The sequence below is a fragment of the Nesoenas mayeri genome (assembly GCF_963082525.1).
Source record: "Nesoenas mayeri genome assembly, chromosome: 4".
In the NCBI taxonomy this organism is placed as follows: Eukaryota; Metazoa; Chordata; class Aves; order Columbiformes; family Columbidae; genus Nesoenas; species Nesoenas mayeri.
Window position 1 is genome coordinate 7,849,362 of NC_137540.1, and position 17,479 is coordinate 7,866,840.

The 17,479-nt window shown below is 40.3% G+C and overlaps 1 protein-coding gene across 1 annotated transcript in view; it reads left to right on the forward strand.

Annotated features, from left to right (window-relative positions):
* Positions 1–1,752: 1,752 nt before the first annotated feature.
* Positions 1,753–17,479, forward strand: part of ENPEP (glutamyl aminopeptidase) — a gene marked incomplete at both ends in the record, with an annotated part of 35,356 nt that continues 19,629 nt past the window's right edge. The window contains 6 exons of the mRNA XM_080343338.1: positions 1,753–2,366; positions 7,343–7,484; positions 10,114–10,245; positions 14,287–14,407; positions 16,550–16,704; positions 17,334–17,447. Coding sequence (XP_080199464.1) covers positions 1,753–2,366; positions 7,343–7,484; positions 10,114–10,245; positions 14,287–14,407; positions 16,550–16,704; positions 17,334–17,447 — 1,278 coding nt within the window. The remainder of the gene's footprint in view (positions 2,367–7,342; positions 7,485–10,113; positions 10,246–14,286; positions 14,408–16,549; positions 16,705–17,333; positions 17,448–17,479) is intronic.

Consider the following 17,479-nt stretch of genomic DNA (forward strand, 5'->3'; position numbering starts at 1 on the left):
AACAGATTTTTAGCTTTCTGCTTGATTTTTTTTTTTTTGCATTGGTTTTTCACTTTTGAAAACAACTGAGTAAGAGTTAACTTGATACTCTGAAAAAAAAAAAAAGACCTTTTCTCAGTTTCTGTTCGAAAACCTTGCCTTTAAAACAAGATGCTACACATATAGTTGTGTGCTGTAAGATTGCTGATGACGATTAGGACGATTAGGTAGCTAAAGTTCCCCATGGTGGCTGGCAATATTTCAAAGGCAGACTTCTAAAGCTCGTCAGGAGATACATTTTTAAAGACTGGATGATCTCTGTCCTGCTAAAGCTCCTTCCCTGATTCAGCACATGTCACTCAGAGCATGTGTTGGCTGTCAACCCATCCGGGTGTAACTTCATCCATATCAAAACAAACAAACAAACCAAAACAAACAAAACCCTCGAACACCACCACCAAGAATCTAAGTGGTCAGAGAGTTGTAACTGATGTGAAAAGTGATGTTCATCTGTCTCCTTATAAACTAAAACAGGAGCCATGAAGCCAAACTGATGTGCCTGATTAAATATCTACTCAAGTGTACTTCATACATGGAGAGAAAGGGTTAACAGTTCCAGAGACGAGGGTTTCTATTCTACAGTTTTTCTCTAGTTCAGCATCAAATAAGGTCAAGGCTACTTTGTATACAGTTTCCTACCGCATTAGCAACATCTTGCTTGCAGGCTTAGCAAGGCCTTGCTTACAATAAGTTCCCCCAAGCAGAATCAGGCTCTATTCAGTTAATTTGTTTCCATGAAGCGCCACATCGTGATGACAAGCAGTAAATGCTAAATTAGGTCTTTACTACGTAAATCATGTAACTGCGTATTTAGAAGTGTCCCTCACAGCAAGGGTTCACAATCAGCACTGTAACTGTGCTGCCCAACAAGGCAATTCTATTCCAGGTTGCCAGCCTGCCTGCATGATTATGAGCAATCTCCTGGAAAATTGGCCCAATGGGAGGGGGAAGAGGAATTAGACGTGTTTTAAAGTTTGAAGTCAGTGATCAAAATTTATTGTTCCACTGTGCATTCTTCTGCCCATGACTGCCTTGAATTACTCAGCAAAGGTAAATGAGCCTAGAAAAGAGAGGGAACAGTTGAAAAGGCCTTGAAAGATATATGTGATTTTTGCTGGGTTTTTGAGACTTTGGAGATGTCATTTCACAAACTATAACGTGAAAGTTCAAGGAAATCATTGTTAGTAAGAGGAAAAAGTAAAAAACCCCAAACCTCAAAAACCCAAACAAGAAACAGCAGGGGGGAAAAAAGGAAAAGGTAGTGGCAAAGATTGAGGGTTTGGAGCAGTTACACCTCTATCTGCAAACTCTTTCTGAAAGCTGCTGACAGAGCTTTGGCATCTGATCATCTCCTAACTGCTGATTAACACAGCACTGTTTTATATTTAACTCAGGCCAGAGCAGGAGGGGCTGGGGGTGGGGTTGTGTTGCTTATAAGGGGAGCACGGGAGGAACAATGTTCCTCTGCGTTGGTTCCCTCCATCTCCCGGCCCAGCTGCGCTCCTTTTCATCATTCACATTTCCTCCAAATGCCTGTTGTCTTTAATTAATTGAGTGTCTTGTAGAAAGCGAGGTGGGGGAGACGGGCAGAGAACAGCTACACAATTAAAATAGAAACCAAGTCTGCTGAGTTTACTGAATGCAAGTGCTGAAGTGACTAATAAGCTTTTTTACTGTTAATGTTTTGCTCTGAGAACAGACCCCGAAGCAGAGATGGAGGGCATGGATTTTGAGGATAAGAAGTCCAAGAGGTACTGCATGAAGACAAAGCATGTGGCTGTCATCTGTGGCGTCGTGGTAGTTGTAGGTCTTGCCGTGGGGCTTGGCGTGGGATTGAGCAGACCTAAATCTCAGCAATCTTCAGGAGAAACAGATCAACCAACAAACCCTCCTCCCACAGTGGATTTGGTTCCCTGTCCTCCTAGAAATGATGACACTGGAGACTGGAGAAATTTTAGACTACCAACTTACATCAAGCCTGTCCACTATGATCTGGAAGTCAAGCCTGAAATGGAGAGAGACATTTACACTGGGACAGTCAATATTTCTATCACTTTGGAAAAATCTACCAGCTACCTGTGGCTCCACCTGCGAGAGACTGAGATTACAGAAATGCCCACACTCCGGAAATCCTCGGGACAGCAGATTGCTCTGAACGACTGCTTTGGGTACACGCCGCAAGAGTACATAGTGATGAAAGCAGAAGCGGAGCTCTCTGTCACTGATGAAAATGATCCCTACATACTCACCCTGAAGTTTCAAGGCTGGCTGAATGGTTCCCTGGTTGGGTTTTATAGGACCACCTACACTGAGAATGGAGTGATCAAGTAAAGCAGTTTTTCTTTTATTTATTAAACTTTCTTCTCTATTTCTACTTGCTCAGGCCTGCTCTATTCCTGTTTCAGCTTCTCAGTCTTGTCTCTCACCAGCTTGCTGATATTTCTGGGCTGTTCTTTAATTTTCTCATTCCCCTAAGGAAGATGCTGTATTCAAAACCCTTTGGCTGTTGACATGTGAATGTGGGCTGGAGAGATGAGGGGTTTGTTATTATTCTGAAAAACTTTTTCAAACTCTACTGGTCCCAGGTTACCTTTGAGCTTTACAAATGGCTTCCTCAGAAAGCTGCAAGGATCGGGGTTTTTTTTTTTATCTCTGTAGTACAATAAATAGCATATAGCTCTCACCACTCTCTCCTGTCACTCCCCAAGGTAACCATTTTGGTGTAAAATGCTCTTGTGATAGTTTTCCTGACATTATGCCTTCTTGACATTATAAGCCTGAGGAATATCCAAACCAGAACTTCTCTGTCTCTCCTGCAGCTCATTTAAATTATGGATAAGAAAGTCCAAATTATGAAGGTTATATTTGACTAGGATTTTTTGTGCTCCAGCTCTTGCTTTTTAATATATCCATAGTTATTCAAAGACTACAAAGCCTCTTACAGTTCAGTTAACCCATTGCACTTCCAAGGTTTGTACTGCTTCAGGGTGGAAGCTTGAAAAAAACATTGCCCACTTCTCAGAGGCATTTCTTCACATTTAACGTATGGAGTGGACACTCTTTTTTTTTCCAACATTTACGTTTCTTAAATGACTTATTCCGGTTTTTATGGCTAGAAGATAAACTTGGCTAGAGTTTTCCAAGGCCCTGTAGCAGGAACATGGAGACAAAGAGTGGTGTGTTTTCACGGCACTTGTTTGCCCTCCTGGGACAACGGCATCATGAGTTAGAATTGCATCAGCTCCACTCAGCTTCTGACAGGCAATGCCAGGAGTAGCAGTAGTGACAGGCAGCAGCAAATCCAGGAGGCAGAAGAAAAAGCAAGCATTGATTTTTCATACTTAAACATAATTATCTGATCTGTGAAGAAGCCAAGCAGAAAGTGGATCAAACCCTAGCCAGCACTTTGCCTCTTGTTTTCCTCCATCTACCACCTAAGTATTGCTCTGACTTGGAAGATGCTTTGAGCATCTGAAATCATCACAGCAGTTTTAGAGTGTAAACACTTAGCGTGTCTCTAAGTTAAGGTGTTTCACTTCCTTTTTGTTGGTAAAGGATAGCTAGATATTAAATGAATTGCCCCAGGTCCATTGCAACACCAGGATAGCAGGACCAGAACTCAGATCTCCTGAGTTACAGACCAGGAGAGGTGAGTGTCCATCCCTCAAAACCAGACAGTGCAGGAAGACAAAGACCAAGCATGTGGTGTCAGGAAGGAGAACTTCAGAAGCTGAGGAAAGCATAAAACGTGAGCTCACTTCAAGAGTGTTCCTATGTCTCAGTTTGGGTTCTAGAAGCTACATACAATTGCAAGGATGATCCTAGCCAGCAGTCTGAAAACACTAGATACAGAAAAGAACTTGAGTGTGTGTGTTTGTTAGGCTTGAGAAGCGCCCTAATAAGAATGAGTGAATGGTGATTTCTGAAATGCTTTTAATGTGGCTAAGTTTCAGCAGATTGTTTGTGGGGGTGGAAGAGGTGATGTACGTGATAGTGATAAGTACAGCTTTGAATTGAAAGCAACCACCAGCCAAGTCACTGCTATGTGATGTGAGGGTAGGTGATAGGATGGAGTGAGGAAGGGTGGGGAGGGAAGGCTTTTATTACTCATTAAAACTGCATCTTCCCCTGGCTTTCTGCTCAAAACCAATGCTGACTGGAATTAGCTTTTTTATTTAACCTTTGCCTGAGGCAGACATAACTCTTGGAAACTTTCAACCCAAATAGTTCCTATTTTGTTATGTTGTAAGTAAGTACAAATCAGATCAGGTAACAGCAAAAGTCAAGCAAGCCTGCTAATAGCAGATGTTAGAGAAGGTGGTGGCTGAGGTGAAAATTAGAGTGAATGAAAGGAAATGAAAGTGAAATTAACCCACTCCTCATCCTTTCTGGTCAGTGTTAGAAGCAGCAGGACCTTTTGAGAGAATTGATAACACTGGAAAATCAGCTCCCAGGGCTGAGCTGCTCCCCAGCTGTCGATCTGTGAAGGCAAAGGTTTGCCAAAGAATTGCTATAATGCCTTTTGTTTATAAACTGGGCACATGTCCAGGCTCTGCTGTTGCTTAGATTTAAGTCTCCCACCAGATGTTGTCGAAAACAGGTAGGGGTAGACATGTGCTGAACATGCCTGCAAGTCTGGGATCCTTGGGAGGCTTAGAGAGAAGAACACCTCATTTGGGAATCCTGTTCAGGCAGATCATACAATCCCCATCAGGACAAATGTGCTTCTGGACGTGCCCAGAAGTGGATCTTGAGATACCTTGGGAACACAGCTATTTAAAATGACGTGCACATGCAGGTAGGGAGCAGGAAAGCAGAAACTTTGAAAATACAGATTTTAGACATAGACCTGGCTAGATCCTCCTGTGGGTGCCTGAATCCAGCTGTAAGCATGAAGTCCTTTGCTAAAGCTAGTCCTCTGTCTGTGTATTTTATTTCCCCATTGATAAAAGGGGAATAACATCCCTTTCCTACTTGGCATGATGCAGTGAGCATAAATAACTTACAATTGTGTTATTTTCAGATATTAGGAAAAGGGGAACAACAAGAGTCCCGTCATAAGTGTGATGGGTTCTTTGTACTCATTAGTTCCTCTCAAAGAATCTGCTAAAACCCCCCTTTTATTTTCTCCTTACTATTACAGATAATACAAATATGTCACTGCAGCTGGTTTTGATTTTGCATTACTATTAGTGACAAGGTATGGCTTTCCTTTTATAGGAATTCTCTCTGTCCTCTGTAAGAGGAAAACAAGAGACTTATAAAAGATATTCAGCTGGGCAAGTCTCTAGCAGGGAGACTTGCATTCTATTGATTAGGGAAAGCCAAAATATTATTTAGTGTACAGAAATAGCACTGCTGGATTTCTTCATCAAGGAGAAAATTTTCTCAGAAGAAGCAATGAATCTGAATTTAGGGAAAGAATAGAAGAAAAAATGCCTAAATTATCTCAAAGGGAGGGGGTTTGCATCAAGTCCTGTGCTTTGGAATAAAAAAAAAAAGGGGGGGAATTCATCATGGTTCTAAATGCAGCTCTGTTTTATTTGAGGAACAACAGCTGGATGCTGGATGCAGTCTCAGCCAGACCTTCACTTCTTATTGCTATGATCATTACAACTGTTACCTCTAGTTCACATTTAATTGTCTGGACATCAGCAGCAAGTAGAAGGGCAGAAGTCACCAAGCACTGAAAAAAATCTTATCTAAAACCTACATTATATAATTTGAAAGGAAATTCCAACATTCTAGTGCCACTCCTATGTATACCATAGCCTGGAGTTCTCATCATTGACCTCATAGGAATGGTAGTGCTGATGTCTGTCTGTCTGCCCCCACAAATATATGAGGATAGATGGATTACCAGCTTATAACTCAACAGAGATATCACAGTGTTATCAGTCTGTAGGAACAAGATATAAATGTGTCAAAATATATAGCCAATTTTTTAAGCAATAGCTGTGAAGCACTGCCCTGGGGACTTGAAGTTATCTTCGTTGTGAAATAGTAGCTTTCAAAGCCTACGAAAAGTACAGAGTGACATCAAACAATTTATCAATCAACAGAAACTCTGCTGAGCCTGAAGTTATGCTAAGGTAAATATTCATTATGTTTTCTGCCCATGAACTTTGGAGTTACTGTTCCAATGAATGTGTATGGTAAGAACCCAGACATTACCTCCATCAAGCTTGTAAATGACCCTTGCTGCTACAAGTTCCTAATGACCAGTTTAGTATTTAACCATCACAGGGAAATGCCAAGGGCAAAGAAGCATTGAAAAATTGGTTGTCAAGTGAGCTTGTAGGATTGCTGCAGACCTGTAATTTATGATATACACTTTTAATTACTTTTTGAAAAGAAAAACTACCTTAATAAAGTTGGAGCAGCTGTAGAACTGCTGTCAGAAAATGCTCAACATTCCAGATTAATTGAAGAAGCATCTGTGATCCCTTTCACCATCAATCACTGGAGAATACACTCTGCCACTATGTAGTTCATCAATGGGGGAGCCCAATGTCACTGTGAGGAGCATGCACAATATGAACATTCACAGCCTTCACCTTATTTTTTACATGACCTCTATTGTCTAGGTCCTCCAGTTGTTTTTACATAATTGAGTTGACTTTCTAAACTCCCTAACATGGCTAGTACTGCACCTGTTATGTACTAGGATATTCACCTGAACTTCCCATGCTTTCTCCAACAGCTTCATTAATGGAGTCAGGGCAGCATAACAGCACCAGCAGAAAACTGTATGTGGTAACTGCAGAAGAAGAAACACAGAAGCAGGATAAGATTTTAGGGACACTTATACAATTCCAATGTGTCATCTCAGGAAATGTTCAAGACTCCAGTCCCAAGATAGGCTCTAGTGGGTAAACAACACACAGAGTGACTTAAGTAAAAATCCCTATAGCAAGACGCTAATGTCCTTTCCCATTATATTATCAGTAGTTTATTTTAGGCACAAAAATCAATGGGAAAGCACATCAGGAAGATAAGCAAAATTTTTACCAACCATGAGGGGTCATTCCTACCTTATTGCCTGGCTCCAAAAAATCATTGATGATAAGCAATTGGCTTTAGCTTTTGCTCTGAAACCAAGACAATGTTGATTACAGAGGTAATATCTATGCAATGTCAGCTTGTGCATTTCTGGTGTTGCCTATTTTTATGAATGGACAAGTACACACAGATATTTGTAGTTTACTTTAGTTCATGAAATTGCTAAAAAATATGCTTAGAAATTGCAGATAAGTTTTTAAAGGTACATAATGAAGACTTGTCAATGTGGTGTTTGTTTAAGGAGCATTGCAGCTACTGATCATGAGCCAACAGACGCACGGAAATCATTTCCTTGCTTTGATGAGCCCAACAAAAAGGCAACTTACAACATATCTATCATCCATCAAGACGAATATGGAGCACTTTCAAACATGCCAGTACAGGTATGTATTTCCAGCTCTGCTGCCTAAGTGGAATGGTTCTGTAAAGCCACTGGAAGGGTGACATGGATCAGAAAGTCCTGATACATTCGTAGACTCTACCATCCAGACACTGTAAAGCTAATGCTTAATAAATATTCCATAAAACAGGACTGCTTGGTTGGTCAGAACTCCTGGTGGTCCACCAGCACACAATATCCAAAGAAGAAATGAAACATCTCTTCTGTCTCTAGCTAGCTAGCCCTCTATTCAGATTTTCTAGATGAGCATCCCTTACTAACTATAATGGCAGGTTCTTCACTCAAATCAGATGGATTCTGGAAGACAGTCTAAAATAATCACTGGAATGACATAATGGTCCAAAGTGAGGGTCTGCTGACCACAATCTAATGGAAAAGGATCCTGATAGTAAGAAAGTCTGGGATTATTATGTTTAATAATACAGGATCTGAAATCCCATCTGTCAGCTTACGGGTGTGGACACTTGTCAGTCCACCATGACTGTAATTTCCTACATAATCTATTTCTGGACCTGGTGGGTCAAATTTCAAGTTTTATATGAAATTCAATGGCATCATTTATTTACCTCTGGGCTCTCTAGGAGAAGACTGAATGGCATTCATTTGGGAGGGTTTCTAGTGAATAGTTTAAGTGAGTGTCTAGTCCAATGTATGATTTCTAATTAATATGTTCTGAAGTGGGACATAAACTGCCAAGTTTGGTTTTTGTGGTTTGGTTTGGTTTTTTGGGGGGTTTGTGGTTTTTTTTGTTGGGGGATGGGGAGGAGTTGGGGGTGTTTTGGTTGGTTGGCTGGTTTGATTTGGTGTTTTCTTAAATAAAAAAAGAACTTCCAGCCCCCGGGCTGTTGACATTCGCATCTTCCCAGTCACTCTCCCACCCAGAAATCAAAGGTCTCCTTTACTGTGTACTGTTTTATTTAGAGTCCCACAAAGCTTAACTATCTCCCAGCAATGCAGCTGAGAGAACTCTTACCAATCTGACACGGCTGCCTTACAGACCCTTTGCAAATGTAAAGCTCTGACTTATTGTTTTTAAAAATATTTCTATATGATACCTCAAAAATCACCAGGCATTTTGATGGACAACACATGAGAGTGTTTGCTGTACCTTTTCTCACAGACTTCAGATAAGTGAGGGTACCAGCAAGGAAGGTGAGGGGATGAGACTTGATGTTATAAAGATTTACTGGGTTTCAATACCTACTTTACACCTTTACAACTAGCCTTTGCCTGTAGTGTGGACATAAAAATTACACTTTCAAAGGGCTAACTAACTACTGCTTGTTAATTACTTTGCTAAATTCCAAGTACAGTCTGGGAAATGTATATTATGCTGGGTGATAGGAGGGCACTTTTTCATCTGGTGTGCTCACAAGGTCAGTAGCTCTGTTCTTAGTAGTGAAAGAACTTTAGGAAATCTTTTCAATGGATGGAAATGTAATAGTTTGGAAATGTAAGGCATGGTGTGCGTTGCACATCCTGTAGTAGTTTTGGTGGTGTGGAGCTTTATAATCATCATGGCAAAATCAGCTCAGCGAAATGAGAAACTTGTACATTGCATATGCACTTTGCACAACATTGATTCTTTTTCTGCTTTTTCACTAAAGTTCTAACTTTGTTGAAAGAAACAAAAGACATCAAAATAGAGTCAAAATGAGTGAAATAAGAGAAAAATAGATTGTGAATATCTCAGTGACAAGAGATTTGTGAACATATCTGTGAAAAAGTGGTTTTTTGCTTATGGAATAATTTTACCCATAGCATTCACTATCTGTGCATTAGTTATACCGTATTTATAACAAACAAATCTCATTAAGCATTTTATCTCTACCAGAAGGTGAATGTCTTCTATATGCTGTTTGGTTTTGTCCTATTTAAGTTAGTCATCCACTCAGAAGCACAAGAAATTATCAGATAGGCAACAGCAGATAACAAATAGTAGAAATAAATATTTAGAGGATGAGTCACATACAACAGGTTGCAGGTTTGGTCATATAGTTCAGTTGAGAGGTAAGGACTTTTGGGAAAATGAGGAATGATTTTTAATTGATTTACTAAATGAAACTATGATCAGCACTAAACCTTATGTACCTTTAAACAACCCACCAATTAGCAGTGCTAATTTGTATCTGAATGAGTTCAGGATAAATTCATTAGACTGGTCTTTACCCTAAGTAGCATCTCTGCAATCCCTCACTCCTACATGATGGATGTATTTAAGAGAGGAGAACAACTAGTCTCTTCTCTAATCTGTCCACACTGATGTTATTTTATGCAACTATTTCAAGAACAAAACAGACTAGCATACACTGGAAAACTCCTATTGACAAAATCCCTGTGCATGTGAATTATTTCAAATCCTTGATGCAAAATTAGAAGCAGGTAAACTTATTTGTGCAGAAAAACAAAGTCCAATGTTGTGTATTGCAGTATTGATGGAAAAAACATTTTGTCTGTTCTCATGCCATCAGCAATGGGATGCCAGAAGAGGTGGACCCGGAGAGTTGATTTATCACTCCTATGTAGTTGCAGCCTTCACAGAAATATTGTACCCTCTTCTACATGTGTTTGCAATTTCCAAAATCAAATTAATTATTTTTCCATTTCTGCAGCAAACGGTACAGCTGGGTGATGGCTGGAGTCGGACAACTTTTGAGAAGTCAGTTCCCATGAGCACTTACCTGGTCTGCTTTGCAGTGCACCAGTTTCAGTGGGTAGAGAGAACATCTGCTAGTGGAATACCTGTAAGTCCTGTTGCAGCCTGAACACGGTTCAGATGACAAATGTATTGTGATATGCATTTAAAAAAAAAAAATAATAATGGGACATCTATTTTTAACAGGAATATATTTTTCCCTTTCCCATACCCTGCTTTATGCAGCCTATTTGATCAATCAGGTGTTCAGAGTGGTCCCCCAACCTTGACTACACAGCATGGTTTGCAGCCCTTCCCAGTCTCCCACGTGGTACCTCCCATACTGGCACATGGGTGAGGAAGGAGCACTATTTCTCCATCCTCAACCCTGGCTTGAAGCTCAGGTTCTCAGGGAATGTACAAGTCTAGGGGTACAAGAGATTCACAGGCCATGGATACAAACACTTTACAGTTTTCTGTGGGTTAAAGGGTGTGAATCTATGCACTTGATGTCTTCCTATTTACAGTCATAGAGACATAGGACTAAAATGATATGTGCCATTGTGTATTGGCCCTAATATTCTTTATTTTACAACAGTGACTTAAGGCAACTGCCCAGTGTAAGTTCTGTACAAATATAGAAGTGATAGTACCTGCCTAAACATCTGGACATTTGGTAGGCGCCCTAATGAAATGAGTATCCAAATCCATAAATTTTAAACAGTGCCTTTATTTAGATGCAACAAGCAGTCCAATCCAGTTCTCCTGTATATTCAAGTCTCCTGAGGTGCAGCAGATCAGGCATAATGGAATCACAAGACATTACAGTGTATCACAACCTGAAAGCCTAAATACCATTTTCCCCTCAATATAAAGTCCTCATTTAGCCTAAACCTAGTCTGGGATTCTCAATCCACTGTTAGTTATTTATTGGTTTACATCTTTTCTTCATTTGAGACCGAGAATGACCCCAGAGCTGTATGCTCTTGCCATTGCCCTTCTTTTCCCATTAGGGGTGTCTTGCAGTTCAGCTGAGCTGGCAGCACTTTCCTCCTCTTCTGGAGACAGAGACACCAATGGTCAGGGAATCTGGACCAAAGCTTCAGCCAGACCACTGTTCCCTGAGCAAGTAAACTCTTCCTGAGTTTCTCCATCCAAAAAAGCTCAGCAAATCCTTCCCTACTTAAAGCTGTCCACCGATGAGAAAATCTGCCTTGTATAAATCTCTGAAGCGCTGATCCAGTTCTCAGCAAAATCTTCCTGCACAGTGTTGTGCTGAGACCTCCCTCCTCTGCGCGCTTGCTAGCATCATGCTGTATGCTTATATCATTGCTCGACAAATAACTAAGGCTAAATTACTCTTAGCCAAGCAAATGGAGCCTAGTTTGAGATAAAGATGCAATATTCTTAGATCCCTGCTGTTTGCCTGAGTAATTTGCAAAACATATTAGGCCACCCAGCCACACAATTTTGTTAACCAGATGGTCTCCAGCACAGCTGCTCCATTCACTATCAGAGACAGGTTATTTGTCCTCGATATATTTTCTCTAGAGTTTGATTATTTTAAGAATCAGAACTTGTACAGCTTTTATAGAACACAGTACGGTAGGGGAAAAAAATGCTGAAGATGTACGTAAAACATTTTATTTTCTAGATGCAAAAATTAACATTGTATGCTTGTCCATGCCACTTTCCAGAATATGGCTCTCAAGTCAATATTTGTTTGAGTTTTTTTCTTCAAGCAAAACAGTAAAGCCCACAATGTTCCTGACCAGTTGTAGCTTTTCTAGATAGAAGAGAGTGTTCACTGAAGAATGGTAGTTAAAATGTGTGTGTGTATAAGCAGGGGTATTTGTGTCAGCACAGAGGTTGTCTGAAGAGATGTCTTCTAATTCAGGTCTTGGCTGCTATATATTTTATTAACACTGTTCACTAAACAACGTCTGAGGACTTGCCTTCACTACAAAACCTGGGTTTTAAGTGAGATTAACATCATAACTGTTTCCTTTCTCTTAGCATGGACATAGTTTTATCAATATAAAGTTTATGTGTAAGATTGTTTTTAATTAAGGGAGGCACATAAACTCTAACACTACAAATTACCTTTTACCCAAGAAAAACAGGCTATCATTAGAGTTTTTAACCAGATATTCAGAAAGTCCTTCTCCTAAGCAAACAGTTCCTTTCTAAAGGAGCAATGAGATATTTAGATTCACCAACTGCTGAAAAAAACATACCACAGTTTGCTATATAAATTGCTAGCAATAAAACCTTCATCCAACAGAAAATATCCATGTGATTCATATATTGCTTTCATATAGAGCAACAGCATACAACTTACCTGACATGGTAAATTATTTAAAAATTCCACCATACACTCTGAAAGCCCTTGCCCTAACAAAGACATTAATGGAATCAATGGTGGGAAATGTGCCTACAGCTGTAAAGGATGCTCCTGAACTGTCAGGTACCAAATGTCTGGTTTGGAAAATCACAGAGTAGATTATACAAATGCAACCCAAAGTCCGTTCTAGTGCGTGATGAACGTTTTGGAAACCATTAATATGGATCAGCTAGGGGACCAAAGACTGCTAAATTGGGTAAAGAGCTTACTGAAGTGGAAATTGCAGATTGTAATTGCAAACTGACCCTGAGGGAAATCCCCTGGCTGCAATGGATTCTCTATTGAATTTCATAAGCTTTTTTTGGTTTTGTTTTTTCGTTCCAGCTCTATTTATGACCACTTTCCCATCCTCCCCTCTTGTTGGAGGAAGTGCAATTTCATGGTATTGAAATCAATGTGCTGTCAGGCTTCAAGACAGCTCCTAGAATAGGCCAGCTCCTTTGTTCAGTTTGAACCCTAAACTCCTGGCTGTAAGACAGCATTGGGGAATAAACAACCCACACCAACACAGACAGAAGAATGTGCCCCATTCATGGGTCACAGAGCCTGCAAAATGGGATGGATTGGTTTTCCTGAAGCCAGAAACTTCACTCCATATAAAGATCTCTTACTTTCCATGTTGGAGGTTTTGGGGGACGGTGAAGAAAAAAAGCCTACAGCTCCTGACAGTGGGCATGGCAGCAGTATGGCTCTGCTCTTGAGCAGAGATCTATGTGAGCTTTGGGACAAAAAGATTGAGGGAAAGACCCCCAAAAGACTCCATAAATTCCCAAGTCGGACTTTGTCTTCACAATGTAGAGACAACATCTCAAAAGGCTTTTTCAAGCTGTAGGTCTCCTCATCATGGTTGTGGGTGCCATAAGGACTCTAGTCCTCCAGGGCTTGAGGTTTCCTATTGCTTGACAGCAGCGGCCAAAGCAGTCACAGGCACCAAGCCCCAGAGATGGAAAGGTCAACACCCAACACACCATTTTTTGCATTAAGGAAAGAAAACATTCTCAGATATGCAAGTGAAACACAGGAATAGTCACTCACCACACACAGGGCTACCAAACATGCCAGTTTTCCTGGACCTGCCTGCTGGGATGAGAGAGAGCTGATTTTTGTCTGAGATTTCCAGAGGGGCAGCAGCCCTGCAGGCTGGGTGGTATGTGTCTTGAGGTTCTGGGCAAGCAGCCACTTCATCTGGTAAACACACTATATTCAAAGGGTCTGAGGTCTTCAAACATCCAAGGACAAGAGGAAATTATGATGATAGTAGGTAGGAAAAGTAGAAAGAAATTGAAGAAAATAAGGCTTCAGACACATTTCAGGACAGATGTGCTCCACCAAATTAGTCTGATGGGATCAATGAATTGCTCAAAACAAGTGGATTCCCTTCAGTTGTTCTTGCCCAGTTTTCCTTCTTGAGAAAACAAGGCCATGGGGAAGGAGGGGCTGGTATGCACCCAGACCCTGCTCCAAGCTTGGCCACTGTGAGCTTCTGGACATGGGTCTTTCCAGTTTACATTTTCAGCATACTGTGGACAACGTGCACAGATTGTGCTGACTTGGTCTATCTCTTCTGTACATTTGAAAAGCTTTGTTGAATAAATGTGTTAGGGAACAGAATTCAGTGTTCAGGCCAGTCTCTTAGAGAGAACCTGCAGTGTTACAAGTATGTATGTTAAATGACTTTTCAATGCTTGCCACTTTCTAATTTCTTTTAACTTAAGACTGCTCTAATTGTCTCTTTCTATTTTACAGCTGAGAGTTTACGCCCAGCCACTGCAATTACACACAGCAGAGTATGCAGCAAATGTAACAAAAATTATATTCGACTTCTTTGAAGACTACTTTAATTTGAGCTATTCTCTTCCAAAACTAGGTGATTATTAATACTTACATTTTTTCATTTCGCTAATTTACTGTTATGATTATGTTTCTCCTACAGGTCTATGTGCTTTGGTGGAAACCAGCATGAAAGCATTTGGTTGCTAACTGCTGATATTATGTCAGGATGTTTTAAATCTATACCCATGTAGTTAAAGATGTTCTTAAATGTCATGATGGGAGGGCTGATCTCAGTTACAGTTTAGTTATTGGTTCTCACAGTTTAGTTTGCTGAAGCACTGATCCTGGCATGGTTATTTTAAAGTGTCTTGTGGAAAATCAGGGGAAGCATTGGTGTCATCAGCAAAGGAACATCATGAGCTAAAATAGAGCCAGAAGAAGTTTGGGAAAAATATGTACCACTTCCATGGGAACTTCTGGACAAAAGTCAGAAGTGAAATAAGTGAAGATGTAAACTGCCAGAGAGTATGTCATACTATTTGTTGACCTTAGTGCAAAGTGGGTGTGTAGCCACTTCTTAGAAAGAAAGATGAACACGGTCCAGCATATAATCTGTAGTTTCTACTGCTGGGCTAAATAAAGACCCAGAGCTAAACAAGAACAGGCACGTTGTCAAATTTCGCCCATGGTTACAAAACAAGCAATGAAGAAGTCATGCGCTTGGGCATCCTTTAGCTTGGCCTATCTGGACTCTGGATCTGATTTGTGTAGTTTGAACTAATAAAGTTGGGAATGTAATCAGAGTTTTGGAAATGCGGCCTCCTAAGACCTCCAAAGAGGTAATACAGTTAGGCTCATGAATTTAAAAGGATGGAAAAGTATTAGCTACAAACATATTAGGGCAATGTATTGGGGAAAGAAAACCCCAAAACTTTGAAGAAGATTAACCGTGCTATGCAAGCTTTTTGTTGGCTATTCATACATGTACCTGTCGGGCTAACTTGTGTTACTTTAACAATAGAGTTTTACCTCCTCTTTTCAAAATATCATCTGAGTTTACTGTAAAGCTTTGTTTGCATTTCAATGACAACTGAATTAGAGAAACCAGTACAACATGTTGGTTTTTCACACACTGGTCCCCAGTAACAATTGGGACCATATCTCATCTATGCTTCCTATTCAAACTTTCATTTCCATAAAAGCCTGGTGACTTGGCCACATCAGCATTTGGATAAGGGTCTGTCTGCACTCCAGGGTGGACTGGTAACCCCAGGTCAGCACTATCACAGGGTAGATGCTCCTGTAGATTTTATACTGTTTTTCTCAGAACGTCTATTATTTGGATCACAAATCTTGACTTACTATGTTGTTCCCACAGTATTAGAAGTCAACTAGACCAAACCTGATGAATCAAGTATGTTTCATTTAAATATTGTATTTCACATTGATTTATGGCTTCCGGCATTGCCATTCTCCTTGTGATCCTTATTTTAGTGTTAGTGAAGCCCTTGCGAGATTATCAGCTCTGATTCTATAATCAAGTTATTTAAATTAAAATAATTAATTCATATCTTCTGTTAAGGTGGAGTGAGGGCAGTTTCTTCTATTCAGTTTTAAATCTATCTGTAGTTTTTCACTAACTCACATAGAAAGGCTGTAGTCATTATCTGCAGAAGAAAATGCCAGTCCAATTGAGTGCACAATTCTCATTTAAACTTCTATTGATTACTGACCATAAATGAGTGACCCCCACAAATTGCCAGGATAGAAACAGATGTTGTTCACTGCATGGGGAATTTATTTCAGTTAACGTGTCAATAAATATTTTTAATAGAACAGTGTGACAAACAATGACATGCCTCATTATGCTACAGATAGTTTCAGGAGGTTTACTGCATACAGCGCGTCCCCAGACAATACTGTTAATTTCTGGAGCCCAAATTAAGCATGTATGATACACACGCTCCCAGGAGGTGGCACAGCATCACCTCGTAGGACAGATCCTCAGCTAGTGCAGCTGATCCCAGCTCTATTCATCTCAGCAGAGCCAGGGTGCTGCTATCAGCTGCTGCAGCCCAGTTCTCTGCTTCTTAAACACAGGTGATGGGCTGCAGCCCACAGCTCTAAGTCAGAACCACAAATGGTAAGCAAAACAGGTTGTGAATACACAGAAAGGGGAGAAGCTAAGTGGCGCAGAGGATACAGTGATAATCATGTTCTCTTTCTTTCAATGTAGATAAAATAGCTATTCCAGATTTCGGGACAGGTGCAATGGAGAACTGGGGGCTGATCACATACAGAGAAACAAACCTGCTGTATGATCCCAATGAGTCAGCCTCTTCCAACCAGCAGACAGTAGCTGCAGTGATAGCCCATGAGCTCGTGCATCAGGTATGTTTTGAGACACTATTCATTTTTACAGTGCTTCAAATGTGGAGTCACACCATTTTAACCTTAGAAATACTGCCATTAACTCCATCTTGGGATCTTCTACATGTGCTCACAATTTGATTAAGAAGTATCGTGTTAAAACAGGGAACTGTTAGAGCTTTAAAGTACCTTCACTACTGCCTTGAATTGTTCTTAGGAAGTTAGATGCTTGGGTGCAGACTATGAGCCAGCTTATGAAAATCTGTCTGAAATATCTTAAAGGAACTAATTTGCATTTACAGATGTCTCTCTTGGGCAAGCAAATAGGAACAACTATACACTGGGGAGGCTGTCTGAAAACATATCCTTAAAAACATAAATCAGCAAATCAAGAGGAAGAAACTAAAAATATTTTCAGTGGCACATGAATCATTAGCAATCTCCTCAGTAACATGTAATTTTGTAATAAAAACGACGTTTCAACACAAGGCGAGGCCTGAATTCCTATTTAAACCACAGCATTATGATAATTTTCATCTGGCAACAGGAATAAAAGTGAACAAATTAATTTTCTACTTGGAGATGTGAGATACTGAAAGGTACATTTACCATTTAGCTAACACTGCATCTTTCAATGTTTATCATTCTAGTGGTTTGGAAATATTGTGACCATGGACTGGTGGGATGACCTGTGGTTAAATGAAGGATTTGCCAGTTATTTTGAGTACTTGGGAGTAGATGCTGCAGAACGAGGATGGGAAATGGTAATTATTTCTGTCTCATGGAGAGTTGGCAG